At 34.7% G+C, this 20,451-nt stretch overlaps 1 protein-coding gene across 1 annotated transcript; it reads left to right on the forward strand.

The window, feature by feature from the left end:
* The first annotated feature begins 6,481 nt into the window (after nucleotides 1-6,481).
* LOC146882180 (protein CYSTEINE-RICH TRANSMEMBRANE MODULE 9-like) lies at nucleotides 6,482-8,129 on the forward strand. Its single transcript, XM_085667930.1, has 3 exons — nucleotides 6,482-6,665; nucleotides 6,932-7,070; nucleotides 7,854-8,129. The coding sequence occupies exons 1-3, from the start codon at nucleotides 6,641-6,643 to the stop codon at nucleotides 7,897-7,899; spliced, it is 210 nt and encodes a 69-aa protein (XP_085524056.1). The 5' UTR covers nucleotides 6,482-6,640; the 3' UTR covers nucleotides 7,900-8,129.
* The last annotated feature ends 12,322 nt before the right edge of the window (nucleotides 8,130-20,451 follow it).

Genomic DNA, 20,451 nt, shown 5'->3' on the forward strand with positions numbered 1-20,451 from the left:
ATACCAATCATCCAAGAATAAACAAGCACTCAAACAACGTACTGCCTCGCCCAGCCCCTCGCTCAAGCTGAAGGGTCTCGCTCAGGCGAGACGTGCTCGCTCAGGCGAGACGTGCTCGCTCATGCGAGCCCCATTCGCCTAGGCGAGGGCTCGAAAGAGCATCCAGAAACCAACGCGAGATCTCGCTTAGGCGAGACCCCTCTCGCCTAGGCGAAATGTTCGCTCGCTCAAAAATTGAGCGGGTCGCCTGGGCGACCTTTCGCGCAAACGAGTTTGGGAGAATCCCTGTTTGTCTCGCCTAGGCGAGACTGGCTCGCTTGGGCGAGATTAACAGGTCTCGCCACTGTTTCACTTGCAGCAGCTATATTTTTCAAACTAACCAATCATACAAGGTATTCTCACGCATCAAAACGGATGATTAATCCATACAATCAACAACCAACTCAAGAACAGGACAAAACAACTTAAAACTTGAAACCCTAACTTCTCGTACCTGGAAAAGGGCTAACAAAACTTCGACATGGGATCTCGGAGCACAACAGCTCAAGTGATGGACTTGCAGAACTGGCGAAACAACGAAATAGTAGGAAAAACATGATTATTTCGAACTCTAAACGGTGAAATACGAAGAACAGCTTTAGGAAGTAAATACAGTAGGTTTAGAATCACTTACGTGGAGTAGAAATCACTATTTGAGCTTTTGGGCGGACTGGTTCGAGGCGAGAAACAAACCCTAGCAAAGCTCTAGTGGTACGGTGGAGAGGAAGACGGTTGCTAATCTGAGAATGAAAGAAAGTGTGAGCATTATGACAGCCTGGGTTCAGCTTTAACCTTTGGGCCAGCTCTTAGGCCCATCAGATTTGGGGCAGCCTTTTATGTTAAGGCAGAAAAAAGAACAGGACCTTACAATAGCATTGTTCTTGTCACATTACACTAATAAGACCACATGTTATAACATGATATCTGACACGAGAAAAAAAATATTTAACAAAAAAAATAAATTAAATTAAAAAATAAACAAAATAGGTATGGACCGTGACAGTGACATGTTTTTAACACTTAGTGTAAGGTACTAACAAAAAGACTTAATTGAGTTTAAAAAAAAGGAAATCAACATTAACTTAACCATAGAAATAGGATTAACATGTATTCAGAACCATAGCAATAGAAATAATCTATAAGACCCTTTTCAAGAATATGTTATATTAATAGTCAAAGTATTAATAATTAAAGTATTACAAATATTAAATTATTTTATTGTTATAACAATAATAATAATTAAAATTTAATTTATAAATATTAATTATTTAAATTATTGAATATTTTACTTTTATAATTATATAATAAAAATTTATTTTTTAAATTATTTTCATTTTAAATGTTAATATTGTTATTTGTGTTGGAAAATTGATGAACTAAAAACAAAATAGCACTTGAAGTATGTAGATTCATTGCCCTTAAGGATTTATCTATAGTGTGTTGCGCAAGAACCCATGATACAACAGGAACTTCCCGGATTGTCCCGATGATCTCAGAACTAGTAAGAAAATACTCCTCTTGATAGAGGAAGTAACCCATAACAGCAAAAGTAAATAAAGAAGAGAGAAGAGAGCCAAGAGAAATGAGAAGGTGTGTTTTAGGAGAGCATAAGACCACCTATTTATAGGTGTGAATGAGGGATGGTGATGGGTTAACATCACATGGCTCATGATGAATATCTTGTAACAGCTCAGCAACAGTCATATTGTTGTAAATACCAAATCGAAACTACTGTAGCTATAATGGCCAAATTGCAACTGCATATTTTGCAATAAAGAAATTTTACAACAATCCCCAACAAATGCAAAATATGAGAAATAGAAGAAAAGAAGATAAGAAGAAAATCATGTGTCTCTTATAAGATGTAAAACATCAGAGTTGGTATAACAAGCTATATGAACCAGTCTTAGATTAAGAAACTTAACACACAGTGTAGTTGGTATAGCAAGCTATATGAACAAAAAACACTTGATGTGTGTTAGCGGTTTATCAATCACAATACACCCCCACAATCCTTGTTGTTATCGATGTGTTGCGCTACTAGGCCATGTGCGTGCCCGGTATTTATGAGTGCTCTATAGATCATGCCAAGATCTCATACAAACAGCCCCACTCGACACTCATATAGGTGATTTCATCAAGTGTATACTGCAAATCATACACCACCCATAAGGGATATGAAAATCATTAAAACTTTGTTTAAGCTAAAATTCTTACACTTCAGAGAATTTTAATTACAAAGTTTCACCTCTCAATAATGCAGTCTTAGCACTTTTAACACACCATAGGAATGGACATAATTGATTAAAATCAATTTAGTGCTATCAAAACTAATAAGTGACTTGTTTTTACTTATATGAACCTTATTCACAGGATCTCCAATCACAAAGGTTGGGTTACCATCACTTGTTTGTTTCAAGTGGCTTAAGTCTCATTCCCCTCGATGTTTTTATATTTCTTCTCAAGGGTTTTGTCAAAGGATTCATAAAATTTCATTATGACTTCTCCCAATCAATGGAAATTGTTCCACTCTTTAGTTATAGCTATTAGCAATTGACAATCACAATGTCTTTTCATTCCTAATGGAATGTTAGCTAAGAAATTCGTCAACTACTCAACTTTACTATTAGTCATTTTAAGAACAACATACTCATGTTCTATTGTTGATCTAACAATAATTGTTTGTCTGACTGATCTTCATGTAATCACACTACTCCTAAGTGTGAATAAATAACCACTAGTGGATTTTGTCTCATCTGAATCAAAAATTCAGTTAGCATCATTGTACCCTTCTAGTACAGCGGAAAATCCACTATATTCAATGGCATATTCTATTTAATCTCTTAAGTATCTCATAAGTGCATCTCAATATTCCTAATTAGAATATTAAGTGTATCTTCTCAGTCTACCTACTACATAAGAAATATATGGTATAGGAAGGCTCATCAAAAGCAGTAAGTTCCGAATTATCTAGGCATACTAAGGTTCAGAAAAATAATTTTCCTCTATTTTTTCTTAATTTAGAATTAGTATCATAAGAGATATCAAATCACAATTTATACTATCTCCCTTCCTTATGATTTTAGCTTCTAAAATCACGATGGCTTCACCTATAATCAACTAATATTCAAAATTAAATTCTAGAAACTAGTTATAGAGACTATCTCAATGTATATATCAATTTTTTTAGCATATCATATACACATATATAATGGCATCATCTCTATAAATATTAAATATCATTAGGTGAAAAGCCATCACAAATAATTATTTTCTTCTCCTTTGAAAATAGAGGTTAAATTCACTCAATTTTTTTTTTCTCCAAATAATTGAGTAAAATTACATGCACCCCACATTCATAAATATTTAAGATTGGTAAATGATTAAATAATTGGTTGTGCTCGTCCTTAATTGTAGGTAAGGAGTATACAAACTCATGTATACCTGATAAAAAAAATTCTTCTTCTCTCCAAAGTCCATATCGTCAATCTATAAGTCCTTAAGATTGTTAGAAAACCGAAGAACCAAAAAAAAAATAGCACTTCCCGAGGCATGTAGATTCACTACCCTTAAGGATTTATCTGTAGTGTGTTGCGCAAGTCCCCCATGATATAACAAGAACTTCCTAGATTATCTTGAGGATCTCAAAACTAGCAAGAAAATACTCCTCTTTTTAGAGGAAGTAACCCAAAACAACAGAAGTAAATAAAGAAGAGAGAAGAGAGCCAAGAGATTTGAGAAGGTATGTTTTAGGAGAGCATAAGACCACCTATTTATAGGTGTGAATGAGGGATAATGATGGGTTAAAATCTCATGGCTCATGATGAATATCTTGTAATAGCTCAACAACAGTCATGTTGTTGTAAATACCAAATCGAAATTGCTCTAGTTATAGTGGCCAAATTGCAACTGCATATTTTGCAATAAACAAATTTTACAACAATTTGAAATAAATATATATAGCTAGGTATGATAGATTCATCAAAACGTGTACAAGATCCACTTTTGCTATTATAAGTCTTTATTATTCTTTATTAAAAATAAGTTATTAACAATCAAAGATGAAGTTACCACTAGGGATATGACAAATAAATCTGTCCCTATGAGTATTGCCCGAATTCGTCTTCATTTTGATGGGAATCCCCACATTGACTAGTTACGAGTATGGGTATGGAGAATTTCTGACTTTTTCAATTGAGTATGAGGATGGGTATGAGGATGTACATATTCTCCCTATCCTCGCCTCCATACCCGCCATAATACCCATTTCCGTTTAAATTATTAAAATATTCATAGTCAATTTAGTAACCTTATATATATATATATATATATATATATATATATATGTATATATATTACTGTACATTTTTTTTAATTCTTCTAATTGTTTGTTTTTCGTGAAATTCATTCGCATCTCCAATAAATTTTTCATCTTATCATAACCTTTACTCAATTGTGATCAATTGATGTATGTTAATTAAATTTTTTTATGTCTCACATTTGAATATTTTTATTTATTGTATATTTTCCTTTCACAAGAAAATGTTTAAAACTTTTAATTTAAGTGTTTAATAGCATGAACTTTTATCTCCAATAAATTTTTCATTTTATCATAACATTTACTCAATTATGATCAATTGATGTATGTTAATTAATTTTTTTTATTCTCACATTTGAATATTTTTATTTATTTTTAATATTTTTATTTATTATATATTTTCCTTTCACAAGAAAATGTTTAAAACTCTTAATTCAAGTGTTTAATAGCATGAACTTTTCCTTTATGTAATATAAAAAAATTATATCTTTTTACTTTATTATTATTAATTTTTGTTTCATTTGAAGAATTTTTTGATTTGCTAAAATAATTCTCATTATTTTTCAATCATTGACTATGTTGATATTTGAAAAGTTTTCTTAAATCACTAAGATATTTTTCATCTTATCGTACCTATACATAAATTTTTTGTATGGAGATAAGTACGACCTGTCCTCCCCACCTTGTTATCATCTTTAGTTACCACTCCGATGTTAATTTTCATCACCTAACAACTTTTATAAAAATATATTTAAAATAATTAAAAATATTAAAAGATAATATTTTTTGTAAAAATTGAAGTTCTAAAAAGTTATTTTTGTGAAAAAAAAAAACTAATAAAACAGCATGAACCAACAACAAAAGAAAGGTCAAGAAATTTGAAAAAATAATTGAAACTTTAATGAACGCAGCAAACGGAAGGACAAAAATACGATGTGCCTATAGAACCAGATATGACCTGGTTTCAAGATAGAACTAGATACTAGATATGACCTGGTTTGAAGGGGATGCTGCAACTTTTCTATTTGTATACTAATATCACAACAAGTTCTTTCCGTATTATATTTTATTTTCAAAAAGCATGTTAAATATAATTTTAGTAAAAGTATTATTATAATTGAAAATTGAAAAACCATCATGTATTATATTGTTTTTCTTATTTTAATAAAAAATATTTGAAAAACATACTATCTATTACTTTTTGTCGATTAAATACATAATATTGTTTATATTATTATTATACTATCACACTTACAATTATATGCAAATAAATATAATAATAAAATATAATTAAATTATATAACAAATATATATATATATATATATATATATATATATATTAGTTGCTCATTAACTTTAAACATATAACAAGTGATTTTATTCAGTTTTGTACAATTTTTTATTTTAAATTCAAAATTCAAATAAAAGTTTATGATGTATAAAAAAAATAAATTATAAAATATAATCTTGATTAATTTTGAAATTTTACATCATTATTTTATCAGAATTAATTTTTCAGTTCATTATTTAAACAAGAAAATCTGTCTGCCTAATTGTGGGGGCAATGATCACTGATAAAAAAATATCTATGCTTTTTATTTATTTTTCTGAAAATCCTTATAATTTAACGTTTTTTTATGCATAATAGATGTTATATTAAATATATTATTTATTGAAAATTTGAAGTTAAATAAATCAACTTTCTCAGTAAATGAATATTTTTATCAATTGTTCTAAATATTATATATACTGTTTCCATTTGCAAGTAAAAAGCATATTTTGTGTAAGGTGTAAGAAATTTTAACTATTTTTAATTCATTCATGATATTTTTAAAACTATTTTGCACCCTTATTACCTGTAATATTTGTTTTATAAGAAGAATATTTAGAAAAAAATTAAGTGATTAAGAAAATTTAATATAAATTTGGTGTGAAGTTGTTATGCACAGAAAGAATGATAATTAATATCTCTCCTCATAATGCATGCAAAAGTATATTTATTAAAAAAATTGAAACTATTTAATAAGTTGTATATTTAATATTTTTCTCAAAGTATGTGTAAAGCATATTGAATAACATTTATTAAGGTGTGAAAGCATGTTTAATTCGATTTTTTGTCGTTGTCTTTCGCTGGCACCTAAAACGCGCTTTTCTTTATGAATGAAGAATCTATTTATAACAACATCATCTCTCAGTCCTCCTCAAAATCACGCATTCTCTCTTCTCTCTTTCTCACTGCAAGAAAAGAAAAAAATTAAGACCAACTTCATCTGAATTCTAACCATGAGTAACCAACAACAAACTCCTGGTAAGTCTTTAATATGTTTTTTTTTTTTTTGTAACTTTTAATATTGTTTCATAAGATTAGTCAAAAAAAAACTTTATCCCTCTTATTTGTTTGGGGTTTAAACATGATCAATGGATTAAGGATGGGTTGATCATCATATATGTGTGTCTGATTAAAAATCCATGCTTTATATCAAAATAAAAAATGATTTATTTATATATAAAAGATTTATTTTTTTGTTAAATTATATCTAACTGGGATTAATTATATTTTCTTGATCGTGTCAGTGACTGCATACCCTGTGGATCAGAGCAACCTAACAGCTCCACCACCACCAGTGGGTTATCCTACCAAAGATGGTGATTCTGCTCAACAAACTGTTCCAGTCAAAACCACTACCAGGGGTGATGGTTTCTGGAAAGGATGGTGAGTTAATAATTTATACCTAAAATGCTACTTTGTCTACTTTATTAGGGTATTGCTCACAGTAAGTATATCAAGGATATAAAGGAAATAATTTATAAATTAAAAGTTTGGGTTAATTAGGATTCTAATATTAGAAATTATGGTTAAATATATTTATATTCATTAATTTTAAATAAAAATTGAAATTGGTTTTATTTTTTAAACTGTGATCAAATCTAGTTTTTTAATATAGATGCATGAATTTATTTTTTTTACTAAATTTTATTAAATTTGTTTGATGTTTCAAATGTATTTTATGAAAATATTTGATTTGTTTATATATTTAACATATTTTTTTTCAATATTAATAAAAAATATATTTGTCAAATAAATTTTAAAAATATTAGTTAAGAAGACCAAATTTTCATATTTTTAAACAGAAAAAATTAAATTAGTCCAAAATTTTAAAAGAAATTAATTATAATTTTCGGTAAAAATTAAAGAATTAAAATATATCTAACTCTATAAATTATACTTAAAAAATTGTTGTCAATGCATAACTTATCTATTGCAGTTGATCTAATGCATAACTTATCTAGTGCAGTTGATCTCAGCAATTTAATTGTTGAGTCTTTAATAAGCAACTGTATTAAATTACACTGGTTTGTTATGATGGTTATAAAAGAATTGAAAAATAAAAATGCGGTTAGAAAATATCATAATTTCTTGACTAATAAATGAGAGCACTTCCTATGTGAATATGTTTTTTTATTTCTCAAAGCATGTGCCTTCTTTTTCGTGCAGTTGTGCTGGATTGTGCTGTTGCTGTGCTTTGGATTGTTGTCTCTGATTGAATGTCACTGCTCTTCATGGATTTGAGATCGTGCTCTCTTTGTGTTTTGTTATTTTCTTTAGACATTAATTTTATATTTGTGTAATAAGGATATTTGTGTTATGGGATAGCAAAATTTTATTTTAGTGAATGAAATTTGTATGTTGATATTGATGTTGTTGTTATACTTTAGAAAGTAAGTTAATTAATAAGATGAATGATGAATCTCATTCCAAGGTTGTTGTTTGTACTTTCCAAATTGCAAATTCAGTGATGATAAATTATTAATGGTTGAATGTGAGTTAGTTCATAAAAATTAATAACAGGAAATATATATTTCCATCTTTTTCCATCAGGAGAATTAACTTCACGTATAGTAAAAAATAATTGAAATGTATTAAATTTTGTTAACTTTTTAATATTAATATTGAAATACTCTTATAAAATAAGAATATATATTGATGGTATGAATGTCAAAATTTAGTCTTAAAAGATATTTTAGAAAATACATTATTAACAAAATATAAAAGGGTTTTTTATTATAAATGAGATAATAGAAATATGGAGTAGTTCATCGATAACTACTCGTTGACTTTTCAGCCAAGTTTCGGATAATACTGCATTTTATTGAAACATGACAAAGGTGACAGTGGACCCCTCCAAAACTTATTTACTTCTTTTTTTATTAATGAAAGGAAGTGATGTTCCAAGACACGTCTCTAAATATACTAATTTAATGTTTTCTCTATTAATTAATGGACATAGATTTCTATGCAATTTTTTTATTTTAAAAATTTATTTGATAATTAAAACAATAAATTTAAATAAGTATTTTGAGAATCCGATGCAAAACAATAATAAAATAAAAGGAAAGCAATAGCCATCACAAGAAAATTTAGAAAAGTCAAAGGCCGGCAATTAATTAAAAAAAAAGAGTGAAACCAGCCTAAGTATATAAATTGCTTTACTCCATAGTAATCGTTGGCGTCAAAAGGTTGGAAAAATCTCCTATTGCACACATTTTAATCCTAAACATTAAGCTTTAGTCCCAACCATAAAACTTGCGGAAACACCAAGGATGCAGAAACAATAAGAATGCAGACACAAATATTGACAAATTAAAAACTGATTTTGCTCTAACAAGAAACAGGGTTCAAACTTATTAGATGAATAGCACACAACAAAAATAAAGAATAAGATAAGTCGCACACAACAGAAAAAACATGCAACACTAAACAATGTTTTATGGTTGGGCTGTTTCTGAAACCAATTGATATTGTAAAAAGAGAAGATGGAAAACCGTTTTCTATGTCTTATACCAAAGACCCAAGCCCATAATATATACAAGAATACAATCTTAAGAAAAAGATCTTGACAGCTACAAAGTTAATGCAGAGAATAAAGAGGAATCTGGAACAAATCATAAGCTGATGAAGCACATCTTGCCCAAGACGAGAGTGATAGTGAATCTGATCTTGTTGTAATTCAAAATATCATAATTGTAATAACTGCATTGAGTTTGGCAGTTATTAGTTCATGTTACGTTTCTGTTTTGTATAAATACTTTGTATCCTCCACTTTTAGATATATGAGAAATACATTCTAATTTCTCTTGCTCTCTATCATTGTATGCATTATACTCTTCTCTCCATCTCTCTCTGCTAACCGTGGTATCAAGAGCCCTTCCGACCCAGGAGGATCTGAGGGTGTGGAATAGTGTGATAGAAGCTTGCTGCGTGTATTAGCTTCATGGCTGTTGGAGGCGTGATTTCTGGCAACTTGCCTGTGTTCGATGGCACAAGCTATGGTGATTGGTGTGTCAAGATGGAAGCCATTCTTGGTTTTCAGGAGGTGATGATATCGTAAAGAAAGGACTGCAAGAACCAGCCAAGAATGCTACAGATGAAACAAAGAATGCATACAAAGAGAGTCGAAGGCTGGATTGTAAAGCTCGGATGTTACTGCACCAGTGTGTATCTACCACTGTTTTCCATAAAATCTCGAAAGCTACAACATCAAAGGAGATATGGGACATCTTGCAAGAAACATATGGTAATGCTGGAAAAATTAAGGCAGTTAAACTACAGTCCCTGTAGCGACAGTATGAATTACTGTGCATGAAAGATCAAGAATCAGTTGCAGACTATCTTGGAAGGTTGCAAGTTTTGGTCAATTCCATGAGAGCCTGTGATGAACCTGTGAAGAACAACAAGGTTGTCGTTAAAATCCTTCGAACACTTAAACCCCAGTATGATCACATCGTTGTCGCCATTGAAGAATGCAAGGATCTTGAGAAGATGAGTCTTGAAGAATTGCAAAATTCTTTGGAAGCGCATGAGCAACGACTGATTGAAAGAAAGAACAATGAGAAAAGTACTGATCAAGCCTTCAGTACTAGGGTTGATAATCAACGTTTCCGAGGACGTGGTGGCAGAAGAGGAAGAGGGAGATCACGGGGTGGCAGAAGTGGAGGCAGATCTGGAGAGTATTCTGAGCAGTCAGTGGATGAATCTGGTACTAGCCAAAATGATGGTACCAAAGGAGGAGGAAGACATGGCAGAGATAGAGGCAAGAAACCATATGATAAAAGGAAGGTACAATGCTATACGTGTGATAAGTTTGGCCATTATTCCTATGAATGTTGGCACAACAGTTCAAGCAAGAAGAACAAGAAAGGTGATGAAGCACATCTTGCCCAAGACGAGAGTGATAGTGAATCTGATCATGTGCTGTTAATGGTCACAACAAACAGTGGAGAAGATGAGTCCTGCTGGTATTTGGACACGAGGTGTTCTGACCACATGACAGGGAGGAGAGAGTGGCTGATAGATCTTGATCCAAGCGTGAGAAGCAATGTCAGATTCGCGGACAACAGCACAATAACAGCAGAAGGAGTTGGCAAAGTAATGATCACTCGAAAAGATGGTAAAACTGCTTACATGAGTGATGTGTTGTATGTTCCCAACATGAAAAATAATTTGTTAAGTTTGGGACAATTACTGGAGAAGGGTTATACTATGTCAATGCAGCAAAATCACATAGAGGTGTATGATGGACAACAAAGGTTGATTCTTAGAGCACCACTGTCACGAAACAGAACTTTTAAGATCAACCTCAATGCAACAGCTATCCAGTGTCTAACATTAGTGAATGTTGAAGAGAAAGGATGGCTTTGGCACTACAGATTCAGGCACCTAAACTTCAAGAGTTTGGGTCAATTAAGCAGCAAGAAGTTAGTAAGTGGACTACACTGATTCATGTTCCTGATAAAACTTGTGAAGGTTGCATCGTTGGCAAACAAACGCGAAAGGAGTTTAAAAAGTGTGCACCAAAGAGATCAAAACAGCCACTTGACATTGTGTACTTAGATGTGTGTGGTTCTTTTGATACACTCTCACTTGGAGGTAATAGGTATTTTCTTATCTTTGTGGATGAATGGACAAGGAAAATGTGGCTCTATTTGTTGAAAGAAAAGAAAAAGGTGTTTGCAAATTTTGTGAAGTTTTGTGCATCAGTAGAAAGACAATCTGGTCTGAAATTAAAAGTGTTCAGAACTGATGGAGGAGGTGAGTTTAATTCAAAAGAAGTCATGGAATTTTATGAATCAAAGGGGATACATCATGAAGTGATAACACCTTACACCCCCCAACACAATGGGGTTGCTGAGAGGAGAAACAGGATGCTACTTGACATGTGTAGATGTATGATAAAAAGAAAGGGGCTACCACACTATTTCTAGGGAGAGGCAGTCTCTACAACTGCCTATGTACTAAATAGGTGTCGTACAAGAGCCTTGACAGATTGTACCCCTAAAGAAGTTTGGACAGGAGAAAAACTTGTTGTTCACCACCTCAGAATTTTTGGATCAGTTTGTCATATGCACATACCAACCGAGAAACGTAAGAAGCTTGAAGATAGAAATGAGGCCCTTATACTGGTTGGATACCACTCAATTGGTGCCTACAAACTGTATAATCCAAAGAAGAAGCAAATTGTGATAAGTAGAGATGTAGTTGTTGATGAGGCTGCAAAGTGAAATTGGGAGCTTGTGGCAGTAACTGCTGAGAAAAGCCACATCTCGTGTCTGCTTGAAGACAAAGCTGCTGCCACAACCAGCACCAGCAGTGGAAATAACATCAACAGAAGTTCACAGAGGGTGAGATTTCCTTCCACTAGACTAACAGATCATGAAGTTATGGCTGATTGTGAAATTAGAGATGATGGAGAACTCGTGCATCTGGCATTCCTGGCTGATTCAGAACCACTAATGTGGGAGCAAGCTGTTGACATAAGAGAATGGAAGGAGGCCATGCTTGAAGAACTAAAGTCCATAAAGAAGAACAAGACTTGGGAATTAGTAGACTTGCCTCACCATAAACATCTAATTGATGTTAAGTGGGTGTTCAAAACCAAGTTTAAACTATATGGAAGCATAGCAAAACATAAGGCTCGGCTGGTGGCAAAAGGTTTTCTACAGAAACCAGGAATTGATTTCACGAATGTCTTTGCACCAGTTGCAAGGCTTGAAACAGTAAAGCTTGTGATAGCTGTTGCAAGTTGGAAAGGTTGGGAAATAAGTCAGCTTGATGTCAAATCAGCTTTCTTAAATGGACCTCTAGAGGAGGAGGTTTATGTGAGGCAACCACCAGGATTCGAAAGGAAGGGAGAAGAACATAAGGTGTTCAGACTGCATAAAGCTTTATATGGCTTAAAATAGGCCCCACGTGCCTGGAACAAATGCATTGATGCATTTCTGCTGTAGATTGGATTCAATAAATGTACAGTTGAATATGGAGTATATGTGAAAGTTTTCTCACCCAATAATTTGCTGCTGATATGCTTGTATGTTGATGATTTGCTAGTAATAGGAGATTCACAAGCTGAGATTGAGCTATTCAAACAGAAGATGAATTCAGAATTTGAAATGACTGATCTTGGGAGATTGAATTATTTTCTGGGTCTGGAATTCAAACACACTTCCAAGGGAATTTTGCTACATCAGAGAAGGTATATCAGTGGAGTTTTGAGTAAATTCCACATGGCAGATTACAATTCGATTCCTATACCAGTTATTGCTAATCTGAAACTTGGTGAAGCAACAGATGAAAGGCTGGTTGATGCTACCCTTTATAAACAGGTTGTAGGGTCTCTAAGATATGTTTGTAATAGCAGACCATATATTAGCTATGGGGTTGGTTTGGTTAGTCATTTCATGAACAACCCAAGGACATCACATTTAGCTGCAGGAAAACATATACTCAGATACTTAAAGGGAACAACAGAACTTGGACTTTTCTTTCCAAGAAGAACAGGTCAGGATGAAGGAAATATGGAGGTCTGGATTGACTCAGACTAGTGTGGGGATATAATGGATCGAAGGAGTACATTTGGGTATTTCTTCAAATACATGCATGCACCTATTTCGTGGTGCTCCAAGAAATAGAATGTTGTAGCCTTGTCCTCTTGTGAAGCAGAATATATTGCTTCTGCTGAAACAACTTGTCAATGTCTATAGCTTTCAACACTTATTAAAGAGCTGAAACTTGAGTGCAAAGAACCAATTCAGCTTTTAGTGGATAACAAATCTGCCATCAGTTTGTCAAAAAATCATGTATGCCATGGAAGAAGTAAACATATAGAAACAAAGTTCCACTTCCTAAGAGATCAAGTATGCCAAGGCAGATTGGAGCTGGTGTACTGTCCTACAGAGGATCAAGTAGCTGATGTGTTTACAAAAGCTCTAAGACAAAGCAGATTTGAAAAGTTAAGAGAGCTGCTGGGTTTGAAATTGATTAATATTTTGGACTAAGAGGGGTGTGTTATTGTTGTAATTCAAAATATCATAATTGTAATAAATGCATTGAGTTTGGCAGTTATTAGTTCCTATTATGTTTTTGTTTTGTATAAATACTTTGTATCCTCCACTTTCAGATATATGAGAAATACATTCTAATTTCTCTGCTCTCTATCATTGTATGCATTATACTCTTCTCTCCATCTCTCTCTGCTAACATAAACAAATCAGGTGCCTATAGTAACGTTCCTAAACTTGCATTATATAATATTGCTGCTACAATCACCATAATCATATTTCCATCAATACTCTCCTCAAGTTGGAGCATGAAGATCTTTAATACCCAACTTGCCAATAAGATGATCAAATTGTCGACGCCCAAGGGCCTTGGTTAAAATGTCAGCAAACTGGTTGGTAATGCGAACATGAGAGGTCATGATGGTACCACATTGAACATTATCCCGTACAAAGTGGCAGTCTACCTCGGTTTGTTTAGTTCTCTCATGAAAAACGAGATTTGTTGCTATGTGAAGAGCAGCTTGACTATCATAGTATATGTTCATGGGTGTGCACGCTTAAGGATTCAAGAAGGCCCTTTAGCCATTTTAATTTGCAAGTAATGGCTGTCATAGAGTGGTATTTAGCTTCTGTAGAGGATTAGAGAACCAACACCGAGGGGCCTGTGGGAGCCCATAAAGAGAATTGTTCAACTTTCATAATTTAGACTATCTGTGGTTGAAAATCCTGGTGGGAGTTGTATGAACACCTCTTCATCCAAGTTACCATGTAAGAATGCATTATGAACATCCATTTGATGCAACTCCCATTGTTTGGCTGTTGCCACTGCTAGAAGAGTCTGCATTGTTGCCATTTTTGCGACGGGAGCAAAGGTCTCGGTTTAATCCAATCCTTCTTCTTGTTGGTTGCCAAGGATTATCAATCGTTCTTTATAGCATTCTACAGTTCCATCAGAGTGGTATTTAATTTTATATACTCATTTTCATCTAATTGCCTTTTTCCTAGGGGGCAAGGGCGCCAAAGTCCATGTTCCACTACTTTCAAGGGCATCTAATTCCTTCTTCATGGCTTCTCTCCATTTTTCATCATTCATAGCAACTGAAAAACCTATGGGCTCATGTCCAATGGTTATTGTAGCTAAGAATGCATGATATTTTGGAGAAAATTTAGCACATGTTACATAATTGGCTATGGGATAAGGACTCTTACCTGAGGACTTTGACTCGGATAGGGTGTGAGTGTGAGTGGGGTCTTTCAGACACCGTACATTGTAAGTCACAAAGTCTTGTAATAGGACTGAGGGCTTATGTAGGCGTTATCCTCTACCAAGCCGTTCCTCTTGCTCAGCTACACCCTCTTCTTGTCCATTGTCATTGTTATTTCCCTCACTTATGATCATTTCACTTCCACATCCTTGTTCTTCTCTTTCATGCTCATAACTGCCCAATCTCCACCTCTTTGTTATAGTTGTAACTCGCTCCTCACTCCCTTTGTTCCCTTGACTTTCATTGGGGTCATCAAAGAATACACAGTCTATTATGTTTGATTCTGGTTCTTTATTGTTTGTGGAATCCTGACCAATGGCAAATGGAAAAGCATTCTCATGAAACATCACATCCCTAGAGACCAAGTATTCTTCTTTTTCGACATTATACACATGCCATCCTTTCTTTCCATATGGATATCCCAAGAACACACACTTTCTACTTCTTTCACAAAACTTGTCTCTTTCTTTTCCATTTTGGTGCACGTAACAGAGGCACCCAAATACTCTCAATTGATCATATGTAGGTACCCTTTCAAACAATACTTCATACGGACTTTTTGGTTGAAGAAGAAATGAAGGGGTTTGGTTTATAAGATAGCTTGTAGTCAAAATGCATTCACCCCAAAATCGTATAGGCAAACTGGCTTGAAATCTTAAAGCTCTAGCTATGTTTAGAATGTGCCTATGCTTCCTCTCAACTCTCTCGTTCTGCTGAGGTGTCCTTACAAATGACGTTTGATGCAATATACCATGTTGTTCAAAGTATGATTTTAACCATGTGAATTATATCCCGTTATCACTTTGAAGAACTTTAACTTGTTTTTCAAATTGACGCTCAATCATCGTACAAAATTTTTTAATAGTTTCTGCTACCTTGTGCTTCTCAACCAACAAGTAAACCCACACAGCGCGAGAAAAATCGTCAACAATTGTCAAAACATAACTTGCACCAAGATGTGGGCACCTTATAGGGTCCTCACAAGTCACAATGTATCAAGGAAAAATATCCATAAGCTTTATTTTGACTTTCTTGAAACACATCACGAGTTTGCTTAGCCTTATAACAAATATCATAAAAATCAATAGGATCACCACCATTTGCTTCAGGGAGGTAGGTAAGAATTCATTTGGAAGGATGTCCTAATCTCTCATGCCATAGGTTGCCAACATTTATTGCTTTTGCTTTATTTGCTTGCACTGGTATTATTGTCCTAAACAGAAAAAACCCATCACACTCTTCACCTAGTCCAATCAAAGCCTCGAAGCTTGGTCCTGCATCACATATAACTTGTTAGTGAAAGTAATAGTGCAATTCAAATCTCGTGCAAGTTTAGCGACAAGTATGAGAGTACAATTCATATTAGGAACATATAACACGTTTCACAAGTAAATATTTTTTCCTAAATATAGTATTCCTTCCTTTACAACATGAGTTTGTTTTCCATTAGGAAATCCTATTGGAAATAGGACAATACATCGTAATTCAGTCAATAATTCAATGGCACTTATCATGTGTGTGAAACCTCATAGTCAATCAACCATTCACCATTCTTAGTAGATAATTTTTCAATTCCTCCTGCTTTGTGTGTCTTCAGTAGGTTTATTAGTGTTGTCAATTGTTCTCCACTCAATCTTGGTACTCCTCCTCGTTCTGGGTCTTCCTTTGTTGTTGCTTGCTGCCTTTCCATCCCTTTAGTTTATGACACATTTGTTCAAGCATTATGACCTTTTCCTCCTCCAACATATGAATTTCCCCATCCGCGTCATGCACTCTATCTTGTTGAGCGGGGTCTATCGCCCCACCAATCTAAATAGTCAATGACTTGAAAACAGTCATTGGCATCATGTCCAATCTTCCCGTAATGGTTACATGTTGCTCCATTTTCTTTAGTTTGAACAACAGCCGCCTTTACTTCAGTGCCCACTTGCATGACAAAGCCCACGACATCAACTCGTTCTCTTTTGCTTTTGGCTATATTTTTGTGACGCTTCTCTTGTACAATTATTGCATATGCTCGGTTCAGTTTTGGTAGAGGCTGCATACTCAAAATATTGGAATGTACGGTTCCATATATTGTGTCATCTAGTCCCATAAAAAACTTATGGACCTTCTCTTCCCCTTTCTTCTTTTCTAATTCTTTCATAATATCACATTGGCAACCGCAAAACTTACATGTTGGAGTTGGTTCATAACTTACCAATTCATCCCACATAACTTTCACCTTTCCATAGTACGCAATAACGATTTGTCCCATTTGCTTGCACCCAACCAAATCTGCCTTGAGTTGATAGATATGTGCCCTATTTCCAATGGATAACCTTTGCTGAAGATCCACCCACAAATTTCTGACACTCTCCATATAAGTTATGGTTGAACATAGGCTTGGTTCTATGGTGTTGGAAATCCACGCCACCAGCATGGAGTTCACTATCTACCAATCTTTAATATCAGTTGATTCATCCTTTGGCTTGGTTATAGTCTCATCCACAAATGCTAATTTCTTCTTTGCTCACAACGCATTTCATATCACCCTTGCCCATTCTTCAGAGTTGTCTCCTTTTAGTTGTATGGGTGTAATCAACATCCTTGGATTGTCTGATGAATGCATATAATAAAGAGATACAATCGTTGTATCTTTTCCAACTGTAAGACCCGTGGAAATTAATTAATTAAATAATTAATTAATTAATAAATGCGGGTAGAAAGAACCTTTATGGCATTAATTATTGTTTGATGTGACGTGGAAAAGTACTAGCTTAAGTGGTTCAGAGTACTTTAATTGTATGAGAGTATTTGGGTTCGAGTCCTATGTATGCCAATTATGTGTTGTAGTTTTATTATTAATTTTAATATTATGTAGGAGCATGGAATTGGTAATGTAATCTTATAATGATTACCCTTAAATGGAAATGTAGTTTGAGAGGAGGACGAAATTTTAGAGAGTGAGAGGGGAATTTGGGTGTTTGAGAGACTGATTGGGAGGAGGGCTGAAGCAAAACCGTGGTGAACAAAGGAAAACCAAGTTTCTTCCCAATTTTAGCCTACAATTCCAGGTTAGGGGTGCTGAAATTATGTGTATTTTTATATGGTTTGTGTTCCTGCGTTTTGTTCTCAAATTGGAATTTTATGTGTTATGGTTTCTAGTATAATGGACACTGCAATTGAGAATTTGGGAAGAGAATGTGGAGTGTCAAGTCTTTTGGGTATGAAACAAGAATGTGATGAGGGTTTCGGGTACTGTTATTTGATTCATGGTCAATTTCTGCGTTTTGAGGATTCAAACATGTTTACAATGTGTTTTAGAACTTGATTGATGATATAGATTGAAAGAACATGATTGTATTTTAAATTGGCATTGGTTTGGTGTCTTTGGTGCACGAGCAGTGGCGAAACCATGCAAGTCTCGCCCAAGCGAGTCCATCTCTCTTTTATATATTGTGCATAGCTCACCCTTTCTCCGTAAATGTGAGAAGATCTTCAAGGTGATGAACTGCGAAGATGAGCAGAAGTTGTTGTTTGCTACCTATCTGCTGAATGAGGATGCTGAATATTGGTGGGCAGGCATGCAACAACAGATGGGGACTAGGGAAGAGCCGATGACTTGGGCCAATGCGTGTGTGGGGAGATTGAATTTGGTGAAACGCGATTTGGGGTGTGAGTTGCTTGTTTCAACTCCCTCCTCAGGTCAAGTAGCTAACAGTTCAGTCTGCGTTGGGTGTTCAATGGATGTGGCAGGTCGTAGATTCAAGGTGAACTTGGTGTGCTTGCCTTTGGAGGGACTGGATGTAATCTTGGGGATGGACTGGGGTTCTAACAATCACATTATAATTGATTGTGGACGGCACAGTTTGGTATTCCCAGAACATGAGGGATTGGAGTTAATCTCAGCCTAGAGAGCGATAAATGAAGTGGAAGCTGGAGCCACCTGTTTTATGATAGTGGCTCATACAGAGAAGAATAGTACCGCCAAGAAGATTAGTGTAATTCCAGTTGTGGAGGAATATGTGGATGTGTTTCGAAATGAAATACCAGAGTTACCACTGAGCAGGGATGTAGATTTCACCATTGATCTTATCCTTGGAGCTGGCCCAGTATTCATGGCACCCTATAGAATGGCACCAGCAGAGTTGGCTGAGTTGAAGAAGCAAATAGAAGACTTGCTTGAGAAGAAGTTCATCCGACCGAGCGCATCACACTACAAACAAAAAAGATATATAGCATAGGTCATTTTATGGAGGTTAAAAAGATCTCCATAAATAAAAATCATATGGACTGATTATGATAAATTTTATAAAAGCTGATAATAAAGGAGGTTTTTTTATTTTTTTTAGGAGGTTTATGACCTCCGCAGATTGCAACACATGTTCAGAGTTAATGACTTCCGCAAATTTCACGTCTTCCCTCCCAAATCAGAAAAGTTAATGAATTTTTCCCTTTCACTCGAAAACCTAAGTTCAGAGTGTCAATCGATTCCGCTCCGTGATTAAGCCATGTCGTAGCCTCCGTTGCACCGATCTTCGTCGTGCCATCTTCGTCGCACCAGCTCCGTCGCGCCGTCTTCGTCACGCCAGCTCCGTCGCGCCAGCTCCAGCTTCATCGTGCCGCTCCAGCTTCATCGCGCCAGCTCCGTCGCTCCAGCTCCGTCGCGCTGTCTTCGTCGCACAGTCTTCATCGCGCCATCTCCATCGGCGTTGTCTTCGCCGCTTCATCTCGGTCGCGCTATCTTCGTTTCCCGTCTCTGCCTTAGCCTCTGTGGTAGCCTCTGTCGTCTCCGTGATTCAGCTTCGTTACGCCCTCTCCGTCACTCTGGCCCTCCATCACATGTGGTTGTGATCTAGTGGCTTTTGTAGAGTCAAGGTACATCTAGTTACTGCAATGCAAGCAAATTGTTTGTGTTTGTGTTTGTTTTTGGTACATATGTTGAGTGTTGTTAAGACGTGTTGGAATGTCATTCCCTGAATAAGAGGCTTCGATCTCGAGAACAATTTTTTAATGCACGATGGCAGATGAAGTCCCCCTGACCACTATTGTAACATTTGCTTTGCCTTTTCTTGTATCTTCCACTATTGGAATTTTGATGTGTCTGTATAAAGATTCCACTACAGCAAAAATGACTTTAGGCAACACTAAATTTGTCCACGAATATAAAAGCGTTGCCTAATCACAGTATAGACAACAATTTTACATGCATGGCTTAAAGTATTCCAATGGCAACGCTTTACAAAATGTGGATACTTTATGCCACATTTATTTCTTTGTTGGCTTTAAAATGTGTGGGCTATACCATAAAACCGTTGTCTGTAATAAATTTTAAAAAATAAATTTAATAATTTTGAAAATATAAATTTTAGTGCCTAAGTATCAGTGTGTCAGTGAAATTGGTATCTAGCAAAAAAATGAAAAGCCTGTAATTCTTCCCTCCATTTTGCTAATTCTTGGTTCCCACTCACTCACTTAGTGTCCAAATTAAAACCTATTTTTGTAAGGCTC

The sequence above is a fragment of the Vigna unguiculata genome, chromosome 10 (genome assembly GCF_037176805.1).
Source record: "Vigna unguiculata cultivar grain cowpea cultivar isolate G323 ecotype 2 chromosome 10, ASM3717680v1, whole genome shotgun sequence".
In the NCBI taxonomy this organism is placed as follows: Eukaryota; Viridiplantae; Streptophyta; class Magnoliopsida; order Fabales; family Fabaceae; genus Vigna; species Vigna unguiculata.

Excerpts from the sequence above, each read along its gene's own strand:
- LOC146882180 (XM_085667930.1), top strand. The coding sequence starts at position 6,641 with ATGAGTAACCAACAACAAACTCCTG. Across the intron at positions 6,666-6,931 it reads TAACCAACAACAAACTCCTG|TGACTGCATACCCTGTGGAT; the intron begins GTAAGTCTTTAA and ends TGATCGTGTCAG. Across the intron at positions 7,071-7,853 it reads GATGGTTTCTGGAAAGGATG|TTGTGCTGGATTGTGCTGTT; the intron begins GTGAGTTAATAA and ends TTTTTCGTGCAG.